The sequence below is a fragment of the Peromyscus californicus genome, unplaced genomic scaffold, assembly GCF_007827085.1.
Source record: "Peromyscus californicus insignis strain IS unplaced genomic scaffold, ASM782708v3 Scaffold_11__1_contigs__length_118956290, whole genome shotgun sequence".
In the NCBI taxonomy this organism is placed as follows: Eukaryota; Metazoa; Chordata; class Mammalia; order Rodentia; family Cricetidae; genus Peromyscus; species Peromyscus californicus.
Window position 1 is genome coordinate 89,830,864 of NW_026294402.1, and position 25,921 is coordinate 89,856,784.

The 25,921-nt window shown below is 44.4% G+C and overlaps 1 protein-coding gene across 1 annotated transcript in view; it reads left to right on the plus strand.

Annotated features, from left to right (window-relative positions):
- Nucleotides 1-25,921, plus strand: part of Pcolce2 (procollagen C-endopeptidase enhancer 2) — a 54,667-nt gene that overhangs the window by 21,098 nt on the left and 7,648 nt on the right. Inside the window, exons 3-6 of the mRNA XM_052717024.1 lie at nucleotides 11,232-11,487; nucleotides 17,594-17,718; nucleotides 20,767-20,903; nucleotides 23,954-24,108. Of these exons, the coding sequence (XP_052572984.1) occupies nucleotides 11,232-11,487; nucleotides 17,594-17,718; nucleotides 20,767-20,903; nucleotides 23,954-24,108 (673 nt within the window). The remainder of the gene's footprint in view (nucleotides 1-11,231; nucleotides 11,488-17,593; nucleotides 17,719-20,766; nucleotides 20,904-23,953; nucleotides 24,109-25,921) is intronic.

Sequence of the window (25,921 nt, forward strand, 5' to 3'; positions counted from 1 at the left end):
TGACACCCTAAGTATAAGAAAAGTGAAAAATATGCATCCACAAGACTTGTGAAAAACTGGCCATAGGACACATTGTTAACACCACCAAAGTAGATGTATTCCAAATATCCATCAACTGATGAGTGGATGAAAGGTGTATACATACAATGAAGTATTCAGTCATAAAAGGAACGTGGTACTCACTCATGACTCAACATGGATGGATCAGATGACACTATGCTAAGCGAAAGAAGCCAGCTGCAAAGACCCTACATTACAATAGTCCATGTACATAGAACATTCAGAAAAGGCCAATCTGTGGCTTCCCAAGGCTGGGGTGGGAACAGGGACAGGCTGCACTTGGCATAAGAGATCTTTTGGAGTCGATCGACAGAAATGTTCTAGAAGTGGATGGTAATTGTAGTTGTGAAACTGCATAAATTTGCTAAACACCACTGACACATGCACTCAGAGTGAACGTAATGTTAGTAATCATACCTAAATGGAGTTGCTTTTGAAGTTATAAAAGGGGGATGAGGCTTCAGATAGAAAAACTCTGGCCTGACTGACATTTGAGATGTCAGGGGACTGTGGGACCCTGCACAAGGATGGTGGCCCAGGATTGGGGTGAGAACAGCAGCACCCTCTGTGCCTGGCTTCCTGGGACTGATTAAGAAGCCCCACAGCACCCTGCACAGACGGCCCCTCAGGCAGTGGGGGACAGGGGTCTGAGTAAAGGTGCTTTAATCTTTCCGTGAATTCAAGCCAAGCTCTGCAGTTGAAGAACTAAAGATGTGGATGGACAGGACACGTAGAGAGGCGCTAGACACACTGGACACCGGTCCCTGATGCATGAATCCTAAATGGTCTTACAATAAAAACCTGGAGCCAGATATCGGGATAAATGCTGAAAGGTCAGAGGAGACAAGCCACAGCCCCTTCTCACCTCACTAACTCCTCAGCCGATCCTGTCTCCACCAATCCTCAGACTGAATGCCTCTGAGTCCTCAGCCGAAAGGGTCTCTAATTCCTGTCTCCTCAGGCCTTATGTGCCTTTCTCCGCCCAGCCAATTCACTTTCTATCTCAACCTTCCTAGTGCTGGGGTTAAAGGTGTGTGCCACCACTGCTTGGCTCTGCTTCTCTCCTAGACTGGATCAATCTCATGTAGCCCAGGGTGGCCTTGAACTCACAGAGCTTCAGACGGATCTCTGCCTCTTGAGTGCTAGGATTCAAGGTGTGTGCCACCACGGCCCCGCCTCTGTGGCTGGCTCTGTCCTCTGATCTTCAGGCCAGCTTTATTTCTTAGATCACAGATGCCACCCCAGGTCCCCGCACCCACGATGGCCTGTCCCGCCACGTGCATCAGACACTGCACAGTGGCAGTGCTGAGCCTCCTCTACCCACTGGTGTCCTCATGGTTCCTCCTAAGCGTGCCGCTGTCACCGAACATCTAAGAACATTTAATCAAATGCCACGCCATCTGAACCAAGTGACTCACTCTCTGCCTCGGTTTGCTTAAATATCATGCTAGTTTATCCGCTTTTCTTCCGTTTTTAGTTTCATTAATTTTTTTTTTTTTTTTTTTTTTTTTTTTTGGTTTTTCGAGACAGGGTTTCTCTGTGTAGCTTTGCGCCTTTTCCTGGAACTCACTTGGTAGCCCAGGCTGGCCTCGAACTCACAGAGATCCGCCTGGCTCTGCCTCCCGAGTGCTGGGATTAAAGGCGTGCGCCACCACCGCCCGGCTTCATTAATTTTTTTAAAAGCTTCTTGGGTGAGGCTGTCTAAGTGGAAGATAATTATTTTGAAGAGAATTTAAAACAAAGTTAGCTGGATTTCTCCCTCACCTCCCATGTCCTCCTCCTCCCTCCTCACCCTTGGTTTTAAAAACAGGGTCTCACTATGTGTGTAGCCCAGGCTTGCTTTGAAGTCAATATCTTTCTGCCACAGCTTTCTATGTGCTGTGGTGACAGGTAAGGCTTTTTTTTGGGGGGGGATGGGGACTCTCTGTCCCCTAGAACTCATCATGTAGACGAGCTTGGCTTTGAACTGGCTTCTGTCCTTCTGCCTCTGCTTCCCAAATGCTGGGATTGTAGGCTTGTCCAGCACACGTTCTAAGCATCCTGAACTACTGGCAAGAGCTTTAGAATGACGTGATGAGAAACAAGAAAGGGGAGAGCTGTGCACAGCCTGGCATGGGGGGGTCACACTGGTCTGGTTGATCCATTTCTCAGGCCTGCTTGTTCTTCGGGGCCCAGCTGGTCCCAGAAAGTCTTTATTGCCTGGGAGACTGGTCATGTGGTTCTTGTCATGACATCATCGTGTGGAAGAATCACTACCCTTGGAACTGAAGATGAGCTGAGGCAGAAATGACACCCAGAAAGATAGAGTGGAGGTAGGCAAGGCTGGGGCCTTTGTGGCAGTCACGCTAACTGCCCTTGGATATTGTAGCATACGCCTGTAACATCTTAAACTCAACATCTTCAAAAATGAACCACTGTGCCTCCTGCCTGTTTGCATGTCTTCTAAGGTAAATAACCCACGTCCCTCTTCTCTTGACTGCATTTCTATGGCTGATGGTGCCCATGGGCTTGCCACCTCCAGGGTGTCTTTGATGAAGTGTCTCTTACCTGACATCTTCCCTCTGGTCTTTTGTCACCTTAAATAGGCTCAGCTTTCCCCCACAATGACCACAGTGAACTCAAAATAACAATATCTTTCCTTTTTTTATTCTTTGTAATGTGTGTGTATGCACCTACTAAATTGGCACATATGGATAGCGTCCCGTGTAGGAGAAAGTACTGAAAATAGGAATTAAATACAGCTTTCTGGCGTTAATATTCTGTTAATTTTAAAATGCTGGGGCTAAGGAGATGACACAGTGTGTAAAAACACTCTCTGTGTCTAAAAGCCGGAAACAGTAGTGCAAGGCTGTGCAATCCTAGCATGCTTACAGGAAATGGGAAGTGGAGATGAGAGAACCTCCAGAAACTTGAGGCTAGCCTGGTTTACCCAGCCACCAAGGATCCATCTCAGACGAAGGGGAAAAGCAAGGACCAACATCCACACTCATGTGTGCATCTTATGACCCCCCCATACACACACACACACACACACACACACACACACACACACACACACGCACGCACACAAACACGCACGCACACGCGCACACACACACATGGAAAATAAAATAAATTATTCACAAGTCTTGAGCTTATCAATTTCTATGAATCTATTCTGTAGAAATATTCCCTCAAGCACAGGATTTGTGTAATTACATATATAGTAACAGAATGGATGTTCCCAAGGCAAAAGTGGGAACCACGGGCTACTGATGCCTGTATTGGGAGGATTCAGTGATAGAGACTCAGAAAACTAAGCAAACTTCAAGAAACGCAATTACCGCTCTAGGGAAAACAAATTCCACGAGAAATAGAACACTTTAGCTCAGCAGTGAATGTTTACATGAAGGTGGTACAGGAAATTTTGAATATTGATTTAACTAGAAATTTGATGGAGGGGCATGGGGGATTATAGGAAGCAAAAGGATAATGGGTAAAAGAGGTAACTCAAGCACCACAGGCTGCTGTTTCATAAGGAGGCGAGTCCTGGAAAGGCTAGCATAGAGTCAAACTGGTCACCTGTAAGAGGCCGGTGCAGGGATGAGGAGATGGCACAGACTGGAATGTCTCGTTAAAGCCTGCAGTTCTGTTGTAGACTGTAGACAGCAGCATTAACTTTTACAAAGAAATTAGACTTCCAAATAATTGAGTTCTCTCTTTAGGCAACTGTATGCAGCCCCTCCAAGCCTTTTTAGTCATGGGAGAGGACAGTGGATGCTCATTTGTATAGATTCTGTTTTAACTGCCTTTCAATTGCCTTATCTCAGAAGGGAAGGGTTTTCCTTTCAGTCCTAGTAAAATTCCGTTATAGTTCCAGATTACAGACGTATTCTTGAAAATGACATTTCAGGGTTTTGCCCTTTCTTTGGGTCACTGCATAGAACAAGGCTCTACCTTACAAAGGTTTGGAGGGATTACACTGAGATCATTTCAGAAGAAAGCACCAGGGCTTGGGTGAGAACATAGGCAGTAAAACGTTGCTGCAGAATCTGATCGTCGGAGCCCCTGGGAAAGCCAGGCATGATCTCTGGGGTTGGCTGTCCAGTCAGCGTAACATCATCCGAGAGTCCCAGGTCCCAGGGACTGGACAGCTCCTGAAGAACAATGCCTGGGGTGACCTCTGGCTTCCACACACTTGTGCACCTGCATATACACATGTGCCCACGTGCACGTGTACACACACTCGGAAACACACGCACTCATGCACACACGTGTGCGCACACAGAGAAGAAATCTTCAGTGCTGTGTGATAGAGGACTCTCATAGTAAAAGACTCCCCTGACTTTTATTTCTGTTGTGCTTAAAAATAGCTATAACGTGGACTAATTGTTTAATGTAGGGACACTTTTTCCTTCCACAAATCTCCACCAATCGAGTTTATGTTGTTCTGGGTTAACTCATCTTGACAACTTCTGGAGACCTGAAAGAATGTCCTAAAATGACTCTCTGAAGATGTAGAGAAATCGGCTTGCTTTAGTTTTGTGACCTTCTGAAGTCTTCTATCAGGAAGCATAATTCACAAGAAGAAGTTGTTTTTAAAATTCACAACCTTGTACACATGGATTGAAAGAGTGTAACAAAAGCCGGGCAGTTTGGTGGCGCACGTCTTTAATCCCAGCACTCCGGAGACAGAAGCAGGCGGATCTCTGTGAGTCTGAGGCCAGCCTGGGCTACAGAGTGAGATCCAGGACAGTCAAAGCTGTTACACAGAGAAACCTTGTCTCAGGAAAAAAAGAGAAGAAAGAGTGTGACCATGGAGGCCGGCCCCATGGGACAGGCATATCAACCCAGCCTTAGGTGCCACTTCTCATCTCAGTGAGGTCCAGCCTGCTCCAGAGAGCTATTGCCAGGCTCTGGGTCACATGGATTCTTGGAGTTCAATTCTTTCTTTTGGCTGTGACTGTCCTTCCCTGGTGTTTAATGAACACGTGTTGATTTGCAAAACAGATAATCAGACAGCACAGAAAAGCCTAAAACTATTCTCACCTTGATCAAAATAAAGAAAATGAAGATAGGAATGTGTCTCTCATTACCACCTCCACCTCACCGACCTTCTCAGCTGCCACCCCCCCCCCCCCCCCCCCCCCCCCCCCCCGCTGCTGTGTTTCAGTTATGCAGACAGGTCTCAGAGGGGAACTGTCTGGCTGTGTACTGTGAGGCTGAGCCCATGCGAAGATCACATGAGATGAGTGGTGACTGGTTGTCTGCCAAGGGGGAGGAACAGTGGGCTCTGGCGGGGAAAGAGGAGTGGTAACTCCCCCTAGATATGGCCTGAGGGGGTGTGGGAGGCAGGCTCCTAGAGAAGATGTGTTTGGCCCAACTTTGGAATTGGCGTGAGAGTCAGTGGTGGGAGATGAAGAAAAAATGTATTCCGGGAAGGGAAAATGCTCCTGGGATAGAAAGGAAGAAGGGATCCATTTCTTTTCTCAGGTCAAGAAATAGCTGCTGGATGCCTCTTACTCCAGCTGTCCTCCAGGTAAAGGAGTCAGGTGGCATTTTAGAGACTAAGTTTAGATCCATTGCTGTGTTCGTAGTGTGGATCTTGCCCATGTCCTGAAAATGCACATATTGAAGCTTTGGTGCTCAGCTTAGGGTGTCATTAGAACCGTGGTTCTCAACCTATGGGCTGCAACACCATCTGGGTCACCTAACACCATCCTGCATATCAGATATTTACATTATGATTCTTAACAGTAACAAAATTACAGTTATGAAGTAGCATCGAAAATAATTTTATGGTCGGGGGTCACCACAACATGAGGAACTGCATTAAAGGGCCGCAGCATTAGGAAGGTTGAGCACCACTGCATTAGGATATGGTGGTACCGTTAGAAAATGGGGCCCATTGGGAGGAAATCAGACCAATGGGGCCCTGGTGGCTAGTGTCAACTTGACACAAGCCTGAGTCATTTGGGAAAGGGGAGGCTCAATTGGGAAAATGCCCCAACTAGAAAGGCCTGTGGAGTGGTTTTTTTTTTCTTTTCTTTTTTTTTTTTTTTTGTGTGTGTGTGTGTGTGTGTTTAATTAATGATTGATGTGGGAGGGCCCAGCTCATTGTGAGTAGTGCCACTCCTTGGCAGGTGGTCCTAGAGTTTATAAGAAAACCAACGGAGCAAGCCAAGAAGAGCACAGCCTCCTGCTTCATGTCCTGCCTCCAGGTTCCTGCTTTGAGCTCCTGCCCTGACTTCCCTGGATGATAGACGACAGACTGTGAGAGGAAATAAACTTTTTCCTCCACAGCTTGTTTTGGTCATGGTGTTTTATCAGAGTAATAGAAATCCTAGCTGAAGCGGGCATTTCTTTAGTGGGGAAATCAAGGTCTTGGCCCCTTCATGTCTCTTTCTTTCCCTTCCTAGCTGCACTGAACCCATCTTTACGCTACCACGTGTTCCTGACCCTGATATGTGACTTCATCACAGGCTAAGAAGCACAAACCTGTGCGAGCATCTGCCCAAATAAACGCTGTCTTGTCTTATAATAAGTCCTTCCGTCTCAGACATGCTGTCACCGTGAGAGAAAGCTGACAAGCTTATTGTGCCCCAGTTATTCTGCATTGGCTCATTTCGGTGATGAATCCAAACGGTCCACACCCCCTCTAAAATAAGTTGCCGGTACTGGAATGCTGCTGGCCAAGTACACTCCACATAGCTGTCATCGGGCAAGGCTGTTTCTCCCTTGCCTATTTTCAGAACCCGCTTCGTCTGGGAGACACACCAAGCTGTTGACTTATGAAGAACATATAGACACCTAAAACAACCAAGATGACGCGGCGGTGGCGTGTCGTAGAGGTGTTGGGGAGGGACAACTGATGTGTGCCACTACCCAGGTCACTAACAAAGTACTAAGTTTCCCTGACAAGCGGCTGCCCAAGCCCTGGCGACTAACAGCACCATGAGTGGCTGTTCCGGGCAGCGGTCCTCAGCACTGACTCCTTCCTTGCTCTGCCATCTCCTAGGACCTCCTGTTTCCTCTACTGAATCCTTTCTTTAAAGTCCAAACAGAGCTGCAAGGAATATTTGATATGTCACTTCTACTGACATCCAACTGGCCCAGACCTCTTCACGTGGCCTCATTCTACCTGCAAAGGAAGCTGGGGAATGTGGACTTCCTGTGTGTCGAGATAGAGAGGAAATGAGCTTAAGAAGCCTCTCCACAGTCTCCACCACAGTGAAGTCATGGGAAACACTGTGGAGGGTCCTCTTTCCCTCTCCCAGCCTGTCGGCCATCAGTCTGAGAGGGGAAAGAGGCAGAAAGGGCAACAGAAAGCTTTGTGCATGGCCCATGAGCAGGAATAGAGACAGCCTCCCAGAAGACAGATGTTAATGAATCAGCTCAGTTTTATTCCAGAGCATAAGGAACATATAGGATTGGGGAGCCTGGGGACAAACCCTAATTTGCATTAAATGGCTCACTCCTATCACAAGGCTTAGTATGTGGCAGTAGGGTCCTATAACAGAGCTCCTGGCATAAATCTTCTTAGCAGGGATCTGTGCCAAGGGTCAAGCTGAAGATGAATCAGGCATCTGGTTTAGAGACAGCTTTTAGATAAGGTCAGTCCTCCTGGCCCAGGGACATTCTCCAGATAAGGACAGGTAGAGAGCAGGAAGCCTTGCTGGGGAGTGAGGGAGTTTCCATATTGCTGAGCTTAGAGAAAGCTTCCAGGCTATGGCAGACTGTAACCTCTAACCAGCCAGCAATGTATTCCAACAACAAAGTACAAACCTTGGGCTCTGCCACAGTCTTGCTAAGTGGCCTTAGACACATTATATTATAACTGTTATGATGTCTCTTCCTATTCCTAAGGTTAATAATGTTTGCTCTGTACCTTTAAGTGAGTTTACATTTTTCTATAATTGTATGCATGAACAGTAGGAATCACAGCCTGCCACTTTTTTTTTTTTTTTTTTTAAGATTACCAGGATGTAGTCATTTGCTCAATGGACATTTTCCAAGCACCGTGCTGGCTGGCTATAGGTAAATTCTGCTCCCTGTGCCATGCCTGCTGTTGGTAAGATGGGTGCCAAATAATCTGCGAAGAAGTAGTATAGCTGTGCGACACACATGGTCAGTATATGCCTGAAGGGCTCAGGTGGGCCTCTGTGAAGAAGTAATCCTTGAGCTGAGACCTAAGATTAGGTGAATCAGACACAGAGTATGGGGGGGGGGGGGAGTGCTGCCAGCAGCGGCCCCTGAGGTGGGAGCCATCTTTAGAGCGTTCCTCAGTGAAGTGGCTGCACCGTGGCCAAATGTGTGAGAAGATACATGAGATGGCCAAGGGCTGCATCGTGCAGAGTCGCGACCTCTCTACCTCAGTTTCCGCCAGCCTTGGCTAATATGCCATCAGCTTCACGGAGTCACCGGGGATGGTTGTAGGAGATAACACATACAGTGTTTAGAAAATGTACATGATACCTGGAGATCAAGGTTATTGTGGTTCCAAAGGCAGTGGGAAAGTTTGGGGTGATTTCCAGCAGGGTGGTGTGACTGGCGCTCTGTAGACTCCAGGGGATGGGTTTTCTCACTCCTAGATGTGAAAGGAGTTTAAATTTTTTGGTGAAACTCCCAGGAAAAAAAGGAAATGTTCACAACATTATGTGTTATTTCTATTAAAATTGTTTTATTTTCTAAATAGGGGCAAGATTGCCCTTAAAATAGTATTGAGATATCCACGGACTATGTATGAACAAGCTCTTGTAAGCTTCTGATTTATTCCCATCTTGAAAAATAGCCAGATATTTATGCATACTTTTAATGTAAAGTTTTCTGGATCATGTATGGGGTGCACGCACAGGGTAACAGTGGACCACCTTTCTTCTCAGGCTTGATGTGAATGGTCTGAGCGTCAGTTAGCGCATGAATTACCATGTCTGTTTGTAAAAAAACAGAGAAATCCTAGAAGCTGGAAATGATGAAGCCAGATGTGCTGCAGAAACAGATCTTTTCTCTCAAAGTCCTAAGTGGTATGTTGGTGGAGGAGAGCTGCAGACCCAGGAACAGAACCGTTTCTACAGACGTGTCCTCCACCGCAAAGCTGGCCGTGGGTTTGCGTTTTGCTCATCCTTCCCTGAAAATGCAAGCCACCAACTTAGCATGCACTTCCCCTGTTTGCTGGCAGAAGCCCTGGCATCAAGTGACTTGGCAAGTGTGCCTGTGACAATAAGGACATCCCAGGGGCCGTGGGTGAACCGAGGTCATTGCCATCAGCTTTGGCCCACACAGGACTCAGCTGTTGATTGGGAAAAGCATGGACGCGGGATTATTTCTCCTCCAGGCAGATAATGAATCCCCTAGCCAATATCATCTCACAGAACAACAGCGTCATCTAATTGCCACCAAAATAAGTAATTATCAAGCGTCTGCATCATATGTGAGCATTTGGAGGAGATTTGGAATAAGAAGTTTCTAAAGAGCAATGCTGTGTGCTCTTGTGAGAACCCTTGAACGTCAAGCTGCATTTTCTCTTAGGTTCTTAGAGTTCCTGATAATAACAATTAATGCAAGTATTTAGCAATTAGAATGCAACCAGGGAGCGCTGGGATATGCGGTAGAGAACTTGCCTGGTGAGCAGAAGGTCCTGGGTTCAATTCCTAGCACATTATAAACCACAGCCTGGTGGCACATGCCTGTAGTCCCAGCATGTGGGAAGTGGAGGCAGGAGGATCAGAATTTCACATCATCCGAAGTTACATAGCAAATTCCATGCCAGCCTGGACTACTTGAGACCTTGTCTCCAAGTGGGGGAGGGGGGGTGGAGGGGAAAGGAGGGGAATGCCCCCCTCTTGGGATTTTTCCACTACAGTTTCCACAGTGGGTTGTATATGGGTTTGAGAGAAAAATTAAGTGACACTGAAATTACGTTACTCTACTGTAGTCAAACAAAACGTGCCCTGGGGAAACCAGGTTAATGTTAGTGTATCTCTGGCCTTCAGTTCTGAGGCCCTCCGTTAAGATGGGTGTAGAGCCAGTCGGCTTAAGCTTGCAGGCATGCGTTCCCAACCTTGTCCTTTGTCGTGTCGTGAGTGTGTCTTTACATAAGAAAATCCTGACAGTGAGCTCATGTGGCTGAAGAGACACAGCACACGATCTGAACTTCAGGGCAGAACAACCCGAATACAGGAAGTAAAGACACGTGGCTCAGACTGACGGCCAGCGATCCCACCGAATGCTTCTGTAGACACTTTCTCCTTCCTCCTCACAGGACAAAGAAGGAAGCATCATAAGAATCACACGGAGAAATTTCAGTGAAGAAAATATGACAAGGGGAGAGATGACCTTTTTAATTGCTGTGCATAGTGATTCAGGGTCACCCGACAGACACACTTTCCACCCAGGGAAACAAATGAAAAGGTTTTAAAACGTAGTGATTTTTTAGAAGAGATGAATCAACAAGTATCCAGTTAACTTAATACAGATTTTGGTTCATATTTTCCCTGGCCTCAATTGAACTATCTGAAAATTAACTGTACAATTGCTAAATAAGCCTTAACTTTTGAACTTGACAGAAGCATACTATATAGTGAGGTTGTCTTTTGTTTCATTTGCAAAAAAAGAAAAGATGTTTCAAAATATTTCTTTGCCAAGCAACATGTCTGGGTAGCACAGTATTTTAGAATATGTAAATATACACTAATAAAACCAGTCAGAACTGGTATTCTTTATAAACAGTGACACCAGGTAATGAGATCGATCAGTCCAGTATTCTACGGCTTTGTTGAGATAAATTCTTTTGCAGAATAGGGTCATGTGTCTTACAGAATTGTTGAGCAGACGGTAAGGATGTGTGTTCTTATTCCGAAGCAGTGTGCTGGGAACTCTTCCTGGCTTAGTTCAGCCCTGAGAAGAAAATCACCTTGGGTCATTTACTTATTCATTTATGAGTGTGCGTTGCTGGGATCGAACCCAGTGCTTCACACAGGCTAGGCAAAGACTCTGCACTGAGGTATACCCTGGCCTGGTACACTGCACTCTGACTCTGCACTGAGGCACACCCGGGCCTGTGTTCTGTGCTCAGACTCTGCACAGAGGCGCACTCCAGCCTGGTATACTGTGCTCTGCTATCTTTAGTGCTGACCGGCCACAGATGTTGCTTCGTTGACACAGTTTTTTAATCTGACTTTTTTTCTTGTCAGGTCCCCGAGGGCAAAGTGGTCGTCCTGAATTTCCGATTCATAGACCTTGAGAGCGACAACCTGTGTCGCTATGACTTCGTGGACGTGTACAACGGCCATGCCAATGGCCAGCGCATCGGGCGCTTCTGTGGTACATTCCGACCTGGATCCCTTGTAGCCAGTGGCAACAAGATGATGGTACAAATGATTTCCGATGCCAACACTGCCGGGAGTGGCTTCATGGCCACGTTCTCTGCTGCTGCACCAGACGGAAAAGGTACCCGTTTTCACACAGGAGCAGTGGCAAGAGTGATGGCTGGCCATGGGGATTCGTTACCTACTGTGTGTCAGGTGCTGCTCTTGGAACTTTGTGTTTCCTCTTTCAAAGCACAATAGCAGTTCTCAAAGAGCCAGGGAATGTCAACAAGTCACCAAGAGGTCATTCTAAAAAGCCCATATATATTTTTGTAAAAAGTCAAATATAGAAATTCGTAGAGTTAAATGAGAAGCTTGAATTTTTCTTCACAGATGTACAAGCCACTACTTTACCTCATCCTCCAGAAAGGCATGACCAATGGTTTCTGTGTCTCTCTCTCTCCGTGTTTACTTACATTCATATACTTTCACAACAACTCTTTAAAAACCTACGTGACATCACGTATCATTTCGTAACTTTCTCGTTTTACTTAGCGCTGTGTCTTGGGACATTTTCGTGTCAGTTTGTAGGAGCTCTCCAGGAGGCACTTTGAAGGATGACTGGAGCAGGCAGCATTTCTGAAGCCCCGGCCCGAGGTTGCTTGCTCATCAGGCCTGGGTTTGGGTGATAGTGCCACACAACTAGATTGAGAAGTCAGAAGACAGGATTGGGGGCTGACGGCGCCACCGGAGCAGTGAGGGAGGAATCCTAGCATGTGTGACAGAAGCATGGAGTTCCAAATATACACGGAAAATCTACCCACGTCTTCGACAGCAAAACTACAGTTTTGGGGGTGGGGTTTTGGAGAGATGGCTCAGCAGTTAAGAGCACTGATGGCTCTTCCAGAGGACCTGGTTCAATTTCCAGCATCCACATGGCCGCTCACAGCTCTCTGTGACTCCAATTCCAAGGAACCCAACACCCATAGCAAAACACCAATGCACATTAAAAAACAAAACAAAACACTACAATTTCGGGACAAGGGCCTGAACAAGGGTTAGAGCCTCTGGCCACTGCCAGGAAGACAGACTGTTTAAGTGTAGCTAAATGTCTACTAGGAGAAAAATCATCATTTTTCATAGGAATATAACAGAATCTAGAGTATAATGCAGCCCATTCATGGTGCATATCTGTAGTGAAGAAAAAGGCAGGAGAAAACCCATCATAAATCAGAGGTTGCAAGTAACAGATGAATGCTTCAGTTTTCAATTGAGCTACTTACTATATTTGTGCACTGGTGATTTCTCTGTAGGGAAATAAACCAACAGGAGACAAGTGCAAGTCTGGGGGATAGATAGACAGACAGACAGGTTGGAGGGATGGCTCACTACCAGCAGCACTTTAAGCAGCTAATGTGAATTTGTTTCCTGAATCCCAGTCACCCAGGAAGCTGAGGAAGGAAGATTTCAAGTTGAGGGGGCAGCCAGGGCTACAGAACAGACTCTTTGTTGGGGGCAGGGCGGGGGGCGGGGCGGGTGGAGGTGTGGCCTAGCGGTAGAATGCTTGCTTAACATGTGCAAAGTTCTGGGTTCAATTTCCAGTATTGAAGGAGGGGGAAAAGGTTTCAGGATTTAAAAGGAATGTTTGTAGAATAAATATAAACAAGAAACAGAAAATATGTAAAAAATAACAAGATGATGATTTTAGAGCTAGAAAATACAGAATTTGATATCTTATAATTTACCCAATTACAATCTTATAAGTAGTGTGCAGGTTACAGAAACAGTTCCCCATAAATAGAAGTTACAAGTCTGAAAGACCAGCACAGAAAAGATCGAAGAAAAGGGAGACCAAAAGACCAGAGAATTGGTCTGTATCAAATTGCCTAATGGATATGTAAGTTTTATCTCTAAAACAGTGATAACAGTACAGAAACAAAAATGTAAAAAAAAATGACTTAGCTGCACCCAGATTTACATGAATTGATGCAGCCAAGAAGATAATAAACTCTAAATAGGATAAATTAAAAAGGGACTATAAAAATAAAAAAGTAGCTGAGCAGTGGTGGCGCACGCCTTTAATCCCAGCCCTCGGGAGGCAGAGCCAGGTGGATCTCTGTGAGTTTGAGGCCAGCCTGCTCTACAGAGCGAGTTCCAGGATAGGCACCAAAACTACACAGAGAAACCCTGACTCAAAAAATCAAAAAAATAAATAAGTAAATAAAAATAAAAAAATATAAAAGCTTAGTCCATTATAATTGAATTGCAGAACTCAAAGGATAAGATTCCTAATGCCAAGCAGATGGACTGAAGGAAGAACTAGACACTGGGCTTGGCCTTCTGTTGTAAGACTCAGAGGAAGCAGAGGAAGCAGAGGGCAGTGCCATGTGTCCTTAAGTGCTGGAATGAAGATGCCAAGCATCCTCTACTGCCAGCTTTGCAGGATGGCAGCGAGGGAAAGCACTCCCAGCAGTGCCATGAATATCTCCGGGACATTTCTATATCTGTGCCATGGGAAGTGCTGAAGGCAGCACCTCACGTCAAGGGAAACCATAGCAGGGCTGACCTGAAGGCAGTGAAGGACGCCCCCTGGGAGTGGTTAGCACAGGCGAGCGCATATTAGGTTTGTCTTTCGATTTCTGTTCATGTGTGTTCATGACTAAAACATGAGCGCTGTATTATGGAAGATATAATGTCTTATATTTGACAACAAAGGATGGCTAGATACAACCTCAGACACACACACACACACACACACACACACACACACACACACATACACGCTCACATATACACATATGCATACACACATGCACGTGTGCACACACACATACAAAAATGTTCAGCATGATCTCTGTGTAGGTTATAAGTTCAGTGTGTCGAACATCCATTAAAACCTGGAGATCTATGACTGACAGACAAAAGATTTAAATAGACTACCAAAATTCCCCACTTAAAGAAAGCTTGAAGGAAGAACACATGCAATAAAAGGTGAGAACAAATTGAAAAAATAGTAATGGGCACACTGAACCCAAGACATCCATAAATACACTAGTTGTAAGGGATTTAACACCAAAATAGAAGGAAGTTATTGTTATGATTGATTAAAAGCAGGTCCCAGATACATGTTGTCTATCAAAAACCACTTGAAATACAAAGACCAAATAGACCAAAAGTAAAAAGATGAAAAAAACCATATACCATGTGAACTTCATTAAAATGAAAACAGATACATATTCAATTACACCATTACACATATGAACAGGCAATCCACACCACTAGAGGAAATATCCACAGTTGTCAGTTTATACTTAGAATACATAGAAATAACACCCAACAATAGAAGAATTTCAATAAATACGAACTGAGTGAAACACTTGTACAAGCATTTCGCAGAGGCTGCTATGAATGGCCATTATCCTTAATCATCAGAAAAATGCAAATTAAGACAGTGAGGGGCTGAGAGATGGCTCAGTGATTAAAAGCACTGGCTGGTCTTCCAGAGGACCAGGATCTGTAACTCTAGTCCCAGGAGAGCTGATGCCTTCCTCTGGCCTCTGTGAGCACTGCACACATGGTGCACTGATAATACATTCAGGAAAACACTGAATGTACACATAAACATATGTTATACACATAAAATAAAAATAAAATCTTAAAATTTTTTCAACGATCACAGTGAGATAGATGCCACTACTTCCTCATTATTTTGGATAAAAATCTGATAACATGGTGTGGTACAAGAATGGGGAGTAACCATTGATCTCGCTCCTCAAGAGGTATAAAATGATAATAAACTCTTTGGTGCTAGGAGAAGTTTTGGTGGTGTTGATTATTTAGTGAAGTTAAACACCTGTATCTATTCTGGCCCATCAATGCATTCTTAGGTATTAATGCAAGAAAAGTGAAAATACACATCAACAAAAAAGATATGCAAAAAAAAAAAAAAAGACATCCTCACTAACAATATCCTAAACTGAAAACAACCCGTGCGGGTTAGTTTTCTGTCAACTCGACGCAAGCCGAGGTCATCTGGAAAGAGGGAATCTGAACGGAGAAAATGCTTCCATCTATAGGCAAGTCTGTGAGGAAGTTTTTGACTAATGATTGATGTGGAAGGGCCGAGCCCACTATGGGCGGTGCCATCCCTGGGCTAGTGGTCCTAGATTGTATAAGAAAGCAGGTGAGCAAACCTTGGGGAGAAAGCCTGTAGGCAGGACTCCTCCATGACCTCTTCTTCAGTTCCTGCCCTGACTTCCCTTCATCATAGACTGCGATTCGAACATGTAAGCCAAATAAAATCCCAGAGTTCCCTCACCCCCACCCACCCAAGTTGTTTATCACAGCAATACATATCAAAGAAAGACAGAAGCCCAAATAAACACCAGCAGAAGAATGGGCACACAAATTGCAGAGTCTGCATACGGTAGGATACTACCCAGAAGTCTAAAGTACAACCACGACGACAGCCACATGGAGAAACCTCTCAGACATCACGATGAGCAACAGAAGACCAGAAGGATGCCCCTGCACGACTCAATTTATACAAAGCTCTGCAATAAAACTGTGGTGGAAGGTTTTTCAGAAGAGAGGCATGATGGGAGGTTTGTGAGAGATGGATTCTCTGTTATCTCAGGAGTGTGGCTCACACCGGTGCAATCCATTTGCCAGTCACGTAAAGCTTAAGATTTGTGAATTTACCTCCTCAAACCTGTGAAATGAGAACACTAATAAAACAGTGAAGCAGGTGTTGGGGGATTGGGTAGCGACAGAGAAAACAGGAAACATATAACTGTTGACAACAGGTGACACACAGAACACAGAGAACAGAGACACAGAGAACTTTATAGTCTGTTCACTTTAAATGCTTGAGGTTTTCGCTCATCGTTTAGAAATTATTCTAAACTCAATTCTTATAGTGTGATTTCTTAAATTTAAACATTTTTTTCTAGAGTCTTCCGTGTCAAAGGAAGGTTTTGTTCCTTTAGTCTCAACTCAGTTATTTGTAAGTTAAATCGAAGTGAAATTAAATTTGTATCCAAATTTATATCTAATTAGACTGCTCAAACTATTTCCTTGACTTAACAATATATACGCAGTACATGCCTCCAGTGTCTACATTAAGAGTCATTAAATGTTAACTGTGGTCGATTTTAGGTGGTGGGATTGGGGTAATTTTTTTTCACTTGTGTGCTTTCCTGTACTGCTGGAAGTTTATAAACACACTTTTGTGTGGGTATGGGGGTGCACAGTCATATGAGCCTCTGTGTGTGCAAGACAGACATCAGCCTCAGGTATTGCTCCCTAGAAGCCTCCACCTTGATTCTGAGGTAGGCTCTCAGACTGGCACCTGGAGCTTGCCAGCTGTGCTAGCCTGGCTAGCCAGTGAGCCACAAGGATCTATGTGCCTCCCCCCACCTCCCCGGTGCTGGGATTACGAGCACATGCTACCATGCCTGGCATTTTGACCTGGGTTCTGGGATTCAAACTCAGGTCCTCATCAGCACTTTACCAACTGGGTTCAACTAAGTGTTACTAGATGTTATATAGTGGATATGTGTATGTACACACACACACACACACACACACACATATATATGTGTATATATATATTATATATATATATATATATATATATATATATATATATATATATAGAGAGAGAGAGAGAGAGAGAGAGAGAGAGAGAATACTAGATATTCGTAATGAAAACTGTCTATAATAGTTAATTTGAATTTTGTCCATGGGACTTTAATAAATAACAAATGAACCAATGCCTTGAGAATTCTTAGAAACTGATTCATTGCACTGTCTGCAATTCAGAATGAGTGGCATGTTTTGTTCAGAAAGAGGGGAAAATTGACAACAGAAATGCCGTGGTTGGTTCTGAGTCCACTCCTTCCTCAGACATGACACAGTCAGTCCTCAGGGAACTGGCTGTGGGGATAACGTGTCTGTTATCACAGCACGAGGAGGTGGAGGTGGAGGCGGAGGACCAAAGCCGGACTCAGCTACGTAGTGCACTCATGGCTAGCCTGAGATGTAAGACCATCTCAAAAACAAACAAATTAGATGTGTAGAGCAGATTGTGTGATCATTTCTTTAAAGAGGAAACTGAACAGCACCTACCATTGCCTTGATATGTTGTGATATCCCTAAAGTTCTCATTCCTAACCTCTGGGTGATTGTACTACTATGACCTATGTTAGGGTATGAACTTGTATGTTTTTCATGTTTAATGACTTCAGGAGACAGGTACTGTGGAGGACGCCTTGAAAAACCTTCCGGCTCTTTTAAAACCCCCAACTGGCCAGATCGAGATTACCCTGTAGGAGTTACTTGTGTGTGGCACATCGTAGCCCCGAAGAACCAGGTGAGGCTCCAGAGAATGTGATGAAAGTGAGTATGTGTGAATCGCTCACAGTGTGAGCCTTGCCTCTGGGAAAGCCCAGGTGGACACCAGGACTTCTTCTTACGAAGACCCAAGCTAAAGTTGCCCTTGGCACTCTTTGACTTGCAAAGATATAGATTTGATTTTTCCATTATATAATTATAACTTTCAAAAACAGTTTTGAAAATGCAAATTATAAGCAAATTCCGCATAGGACTATGTAGGCCTGGGGCAGATGTAAAGAGCATGAGGCTGCAAGCGTCAGCGCCTAGCAGCGTGGGTATGAAGGTCCTCAGACACAGGCACATCCCAGCATCTCCTCTGCTCATGTGGTCAGTCCACCTCGTCCAGGGCACCCCTCATTCCCACAAAGGCAGCAAGCTGCTACAGAGCCTTCGAGGAACCCCCTCTATCTCCGGTGATAGAGGGTCAGCTTTTGAGTGTTGGGTTGTTTGAAACAAAATGTGTGCCCATTCCTCATCTGTTCCTCCAGAGTGGTGGTCCTCAACCTTCCTGATGCTGCAGCCCTTTAATACAGTTTCTCGTGGCGTGCTGACCCCCAACCATCAAATCATTTCATTGTTACTTCATAACTGTAATTTTGCTACTGTTAAAAAAAGTAATGTTAATATCTGATATGGGTCGTGAGAACCACTGCTCTAAAACAATCAGCTGAAATCCAGTTTTCCAGTGTTTATTAATATGTGGTTATAAGAAATTTTGCCCTTTCTAGGAACCGCCGCATATCAATTATAGGACGGAATTTGATTCAGGAATGGATGGATCTTGCTATAGGAAATCTTAAAAAATAAATTTGTAAAATTATTCTTGTTTCAAACACTACTGACTTTAGTCTAAACACTCTCTGAACATCACAACACTGCTTTTTAAATTATTTGATTGATTGATTTTTTATTTTCTGTGTATGAGTATTTTGTCTGATGCATGTCTGTGCACCACGTGTGTGCCTGGTGCCTGGGGAGGCCTGGAGTGGGAATCTGCTTCCCTGGGCATGGGAGTTACAGATCACTGTGAAAGGCCATGTGGGTGCTGGGAGAGAGGTTTCCCATCCTCTGGAAAACAGTCAGTGCTCTTACCCGCTGAGCCATCTCTACAGCCCCACGATACCTGCCACAGGTTTGCTTTTAACATCAATTACGATCCAGGCAAAAACACCCTGCAAGTCACTGAGGTGAACACACACATAGACACAAATGCAGACGTCCACACTGCGACCCTATCTCAAAACCCAGTCTTCATTTAAAGACCAGAAATGTATCCTTTTGTTTAACAGTGAAAAACTACACGTCTGTTGAAGGGATTACAGTTTATAGTAATATTTAAAAGTACATTTTTGAAATACTTAAAACCATTATGTAACTCTTGAAATTGCGTTGACCATTTGTCCATGACATTAATATAGCTGACCAAATAAGGTCAATGTTATTAGCTTCCAAATTTCAGTCCCGCATCTTCTCTCATGGTCTTTCCCCCACGACCCTGGAGTTTCGGGTTTGTTTTGTTTCACTTAGTTAAATTTGTCACCAGCATCGCGGTATTTGGAACCCTGGGGCATTCGGTCCAAAGAGGAAAAACAGCAGGAAGATTGGATCCTGAGGAATTTCTGTGCAAGTCTACGGAATGCTCTTCAAAAGCGCGACCTCTGGATTCTGTCACAGCCCTCCCCTCTCTCCTCCCAGTTCCTTTTAATCTCCTCTCCAAAAGCTTTTTAATTTTCAGGGCAAGAAAGTTCAGCCAATTTTTAAATGGAAAATATTTTATTAGTTGCTGATGAAAATTCAGTGGCTCCCCAAAGGAGATTTTTAAACATAGTTGAAAGCAATTTTTAGCATGAGCAAGGCAGTACCCCCGCCCTCCCCCGCACCATAGACGCTGGCTTCTTAAAGGCAGGTAAATATCTACATGTACAGCACTTATGAGCCAATCAAAATTGACCTCTCTGTCCAACTGTGATACAGCTGTAGTACCTTTGCTCAGATTAATGTGCAAGCATCTTCTTGAGCTGGGAATGAATACCCTTCATCTAGTGGGAATTAATTTCCACAATCCTCCATGAATTAACAGACAGGGTCCCTGGCTACCTAATTGCCCAGCAAGACTGGACAGCAGCTGAGTGCCATGGGTGTTAATGACCCAGGGAGATTTTTTTAGATTCACATACTGAAAATGTTCCTAACAAAACTGCTTGTAAGGGGGATAGTGGTGGCTTATAAAATTAAAATGTGTTGTTCACGTGAATAATTTAGGACACTATTCTTAGTACTAGAGCAAAAAAAGAAAAAAAGAGGAAACTTTTAATACTCACACTTTGTGTATGATGCCTCTATGAAACCTCTTCAAAACTCAGCCATACCCCACGTGACTGTGCTTGGCATGTGTACACGGTGTGTGCACCCCTCTTTAGCAACTCTAGTCTGTTCCCACGTCCCCGAAACTTTCAGCCCCAAATTGACTCCTTTACATGTGATTAGAATGTTTGTCTTCTCTCAAAAGGAGAAACCTACACATCTTGTGACCATGCACACCATGCACACATACCACACGCAGATGTAATATAATATGGGGAACATCTTAGATATTACTTTTGATTTTTGCTAATTCTTTTCCCAGAGAAGAATGGATTTGGTATACAGATCCCTTTATCACCCCAGCACACACCCAGTTATCCAGATAGAACCCCCCTTTTTATTCTTTTTCTGTCTATCTTTATTGAGGTATAGTTGGCAAATAAAAATTGTATCTACCTACAGTATATAGAGTGATGCTTTGGCGATGCATATACTGTGAAATATTACAGTTAAACTAATTAGCATATCCTTCACTTAGCGTAGTTAACACTTGTGGTTGTACACACTGACAACATGTAAAATCTAGGTTCTTTGCAACGTTCAAGTGTGCATGATTATTATTTATAGTTGCCATAAGAGATCTCCAGCACCAATTACAAGGGGGATCTCCACTTGAGGCGATTCAGGTTACTGACATTTCCATGCCGTGCTTTTCCTGAAGCTTATAGAGTTAAAGTTTGAGAAGTTTGATGTTGAGCGTGATAACTACTGCCGATACGACTACGTGGCTGTGTTTAACGGTGGAGAAGTCAACGATGCCAAAAGAATCGGAAAGTACTGTGGTGACAGTCCACCCGCGTAAGTAGTGCCTGTTTGTGTCACTAATATTTTAATGACTCTAAACCTCCGTCCTACTAATCTCCCTACTTGCCTTTATGTTCTGGAAAACTTTATGCTCTTGTTTGTTGGCAAAGTTTTGGGTCCCATAACAGTGGAGCCCTGTCCACCAGCAGCGGCAAAGACCAGGCATCCAAACCTGGAGTCCAGCAGCCACATGGACATATAGAGGCAGGGCTGATGGTCCCCAGGGGCAGTGCTTCACCTGCGTCACAGCCCCGCTGAAGGGAACTCAGGCATCGGGAAGAATGGGAACTCCCGAGAAAAAGAGAAAAGGCCAGGGGCTTATTTCCCTAGGAGGATCTGTGTAGTGTTGAAACACCTCCTATTCCTCGGGTGTTTATCAGAACTCTGGAGAAAAACCATATTGACTTATGTTAGGGGCTAGACTGGATTGGCGACTGCCCATCAGCCCTGATGACGGGATGTGGGCATTTTGCCCCTCATCTGGCCAGAGTCATTGCCAAGCAAGGCCAGCTACAGACTGAGGTGAGGGTCTGGCGGGAGTAGTCTGAGAACTGGCATCTGACGTGCCCCGCCCCCACCCCTACATGTATGTGGTTAAATGTTCCAGACACTGGGATGTGAAATGCTTTGTTTGCTGCCCCAGAATGTACCTCGCTAAAGGGGAACTTGAACTATTCTGGGTTCCCCGTAATTCTGCTGGCTCATGTTTATGCCTTTTTTTCTGCTTCCCCATTAGAGAGGGGTATATAAGGAACTGCGATCCTAATAAAGCCGCTGGCCTGGGTCATCAGCCCCTGCAGCACCCCGACCACAGCTTTGACTTTTTCCTTTTGCCATCATTTTATTCCTTATTGTCCCCAGTCTCCCCTCGAGACTGTCCAGAACCCCATACAGCTGATCAGGTCATACTTCTTTCCCACCTCATAGGAAAACAAAAGAAAAAACAAACAGAAACCTACTGCTCAACCACCTTGAATGATTTTGTGACTTTTTCTGCTCCCAGCATCCATTTTGGCTGCAGAGAATGTATTTTCTCTATTTCTGCACACTGTCTCTGTCACTAGCTCAGCCATACTAACTTGGTAGCCGCGGGAGAAGCCAGGCCTCAAGCACGTCTCCATCAGATACACCCTCTGGATTTGTCATTAGCTTTCAGCTTCTTGGCCCATGTCTGGGTGAGATCTCGTCTCCCTTCCTCATTATTCATCACATCAGCTTGTGGATGCAGCACTTGGTCCTCAGGGCACTGTGGTCCTGTTACATTTCCACAAAGCACCACAACAAAAGTCTACTTCTGTTACTAACACACTCTTCCTTGAAAAAAAAAAATCAGTTTCTGATCCAATGTCTCCCAGCTAGTTTGAAGAAGAGTCAGGGCATGGGTCACCAGAATGACGTGTGCCTGTGTAGAAGGCCAGCCTGACTGGACTTCCATTGTTTCCTGTAGGACGGACTTGTTGCAATTTATCATTTAAACAAGATTAGCGGGTTTTGTTTGTAATTGTAGGTGAGAATCGTGTACAGGAAAGTTTTAAAATTTTATTTCATGTTTTTTTTTGTTTTGTTTTGTTTTTTTGAGACAGGGTTTCTCTGTGTAGCCCTGACTGTCCTGGAACTCACTCTGTAGACTAGGCTGGCCTCGAACTCACAGAGATCTTCCTGCCTCTGCTGCCTGAGTGCTGGAATTAAGGGTGTACGCCACCACCACCCAACTTATTTCATTTTTTCATAAGGAAGTTAAAATATTTCTGTTTAAAGCTCGAATCTCTGAAGCATCATTTACATGTCCTAGCTGCTTTGGGGATGGGAAGTACAGATGTAGGTCATGAGGCTCCTTCCATTCACCCTACTCTCGCTTCAAAAGGTTATTGTCAAGACAGAGGCAGTCCACGATTTCTCCAACTGGTCCGTTCCAGTATGGATCTGCCTGCTCACAGCAGATGGTACAGAAGTGACCTGCTCATGATGGACTGTCCGGGCTCAAATGCTTTGACCGGAGGGATGCCCCAGAAAAGAACTTTCATCAGATCACTGACTGATTCAATCAAATAACTTGTTTAATCTTTTCCTACTTAGGAATTAGTTCTTAAATAAAATTAGCCAAACAGCATTGCCACCATTGTTTAGGAAATAATAGCAAGTTCAGTGAAACTGACACTTCGTACAATTATTCTCCAAGATTCAGAGGGCCTTCGAGACTTAGCATCATCTCTAACCTGTAGTTTCAGCTCACCAACAAGTTCCTAGTGCTGGAGCTCTTCATGGTGTCATGACTACCAATCAGTAGTCGCCTGCTCTCTTTCTTATCCTCATTTCCCTGACGGGCATTAGAAACAGAAATGTCGCCTTTGCAGGCAGGCATTAGACCTCCCTTTAAAAACGAGATGTGGTCTCTCTGAGCCCTCTGTCATTAGAGCTGTCCCTCAGATTCTCCACTACCAGCAGCTGGTGTGAATCACAGACTTAGTTTAGACTCACAAGTCAGGCATAGCCTTGGGGACTTGTGGGAAGAGCCATAACACCAGTGCTCACACTGGTCCCAGTATCTTTCACTGTTTCTAGAGTCACTGGGCCCTAGGTTCAAATCCTGGTTCCCACATGCTGACCGCAGGACCTTGGGAAGGTCACTGAATTCTAGGTTCAGTTGCCCATTCTACACAAAGAGGATGATAACAGATGGGGCCCTTGTGAAGGTGGGGTGTTGGGACTTTCATTTTTTTTCAAGTGTTTTGCATTTTAGCATTTTAGGTTTATAACAAGTTGCTAATCTGTTGTCAAAAACAAATATGAAAGCTAGAAGTTTTAGCCAGGCATGGTGGTGCATGCCTTTAGTCCCAGCACTTGGGAGGCAGAGGCAGGAAGGTCTCTCTTAGGCAGCAAAGTTCGAGGCCAGCCTGGTCTACAAAGCAAGTTCCAGGATAGCTAGGACTACATGGAGAAACCCTGTCTCAAAAAAAAAACAATAACAACCATGAAAGAAAGCTGGAAGATTTTGACATTTTCAGAGAGGTGCCACGTAAACTGTAAATATGTTTCTCTCCTAGGCCAATCGTGTCTGAGAGAAATGAACTTCTCATTCAGTTTTTATCAGACTTAAGTTTAACAGCAGATGGATTTATTAGTCACTACAAATTCAGGCCGAAAAAACTTCCCACAACTACAGCCATGCCTGTTACCACCACGGTCCCCATAACTACGGGTAAGTTCTGCTGTTTGCAAGTTGGCACAAATACTTTAGAATTCTAAAAAGAATTCTTTTGAAGTAGAAATTCTTCTTATTTTAAGGCAAAATAAGAAGGTACCGGAAACAGAAATAACTAGATGAAAACTTGTGTGAGACGATTAATGAGATTTCATGGATAAAAGAAAAGCAGGTAAGAATGCTTACCAATTAGTGGTTTGCATTAGCCATAGGAAAAAAAACAAGGGCCACCTAATAATTACGCACAAGGAGGCTGATTATAATATAAACACTGTCTTTATAAACCCAAGGTTCCTTTACTGGTACATGGCAAAATTGTTCCCTTCATTGTTTTTTTTTTAAATTAACATAATGATTGCACATATGTGTGGTCTATAGTCTTTGATCCATGCACACAGGGCACGATGATCAAACCAGAGTAATTGGCATTTCTGTCTCCTTAAGTATTTGTTATCTCAGATTTGAGCTCATCTCTTCTGGTTCTTAGAACATGTAATACAGGCTGGGGAGGTTCGGCAGGAAAAGGCGTAAGGGTGCACACCTTTTCTGCTATGTAAGGGTGGTACCTGAGTTTGTGCCCTGGGACCCGAATAAAGGTGGAGGGAGAGAGCTGACCCTACAGAGTTGCCCTCCAGCCTCTGCATACACACCTCCCCATAGGAAGTACACACTTTTGAAACTTACTACTTTAACTGTATATAATACAATGAATTACGTAGTCCCGCTACAGTGCTGTTGGATTCTAGAGCATTCCTCCTGTTTAATGTAATTAGACGACTGTAGTCCTGGGTCACCTTTTCTTCCCTCTCCCTTCTCTCTTCCTATAGTTTTCATTTTATTACATACAATGCTATTTTAGGTTACTGTTCTAGGGCCGTGATACCTGCCGGCTTTTAACAACAGCCAGTTTTCAGATTTGGTCTCCTCTCGTGTGTCAGAAGATGTCAATATAGAGTGGACCAAGCAAAAATATTCACTAATTACGGAAGCTGCGGACAGTGGTGGGGTCATGATCGAAGGCAGTGGGGCCTGGTATCTGGTCTCTGTGGCCTAACTGCTCCACCCTGTGGGAATTCAGGAACTCAGATTCGAAGCCTCAAGTTAGGGTGAGGATTAAAGTGGCAGATAATAGCATACATAGGCTTTTGCCCTCCTCCGATAGGGTTGTCCAGAACACAGGCGTGCCCTGGAGGCTAAATAAAGCATCTTACCAAATGAATAGTTTACAAGTTATAGTTTATGTAAGGTCAGGATTTTACAGCTTTATCCCTGTTAAGTTTGAGCTTTAAAAACTTGAGTTGAAGATTTAATTGAAGATCCTTTAGCATCAAAATAAACCACAAATGCAGCAAACTTTACCATTATAGAATATTACAGGGTTTTTTTTTTTTTTGTCTGACTTAGTTTATCCAAATAGTTAAAGCTTAACAAAATGAGCAAACCTAAAGAATCTAGACAAGTATTACTTTCTCCGAGCACTCCACAGACTGGCCTCCTTGTGACCTGGCTGGGCATTGCCTTGTGTAGTGAACTATCTGGACAGACCCACGGTGTTGGTGGCTTTCTGGCTTTTCGCTCCAATTTGAACTTTCTCTAAAACTGCAAATGTGGACTGCAGTGAGCTCCCAAACATTCATGACACTTACAGGCAGACATTTGGGCCTCTGGGCCAGAGAGGGAGCTGTATGCAGAGTTAAGGGTCATGTATATGCAATGGGACTTCTAGGGCTGGAGAGATGGCTCAGTAGTTTAGATACCTGTTCTTCCAGTGGGCTTGATTTGATTCTCAGAACCCACAGGGTATCTCACA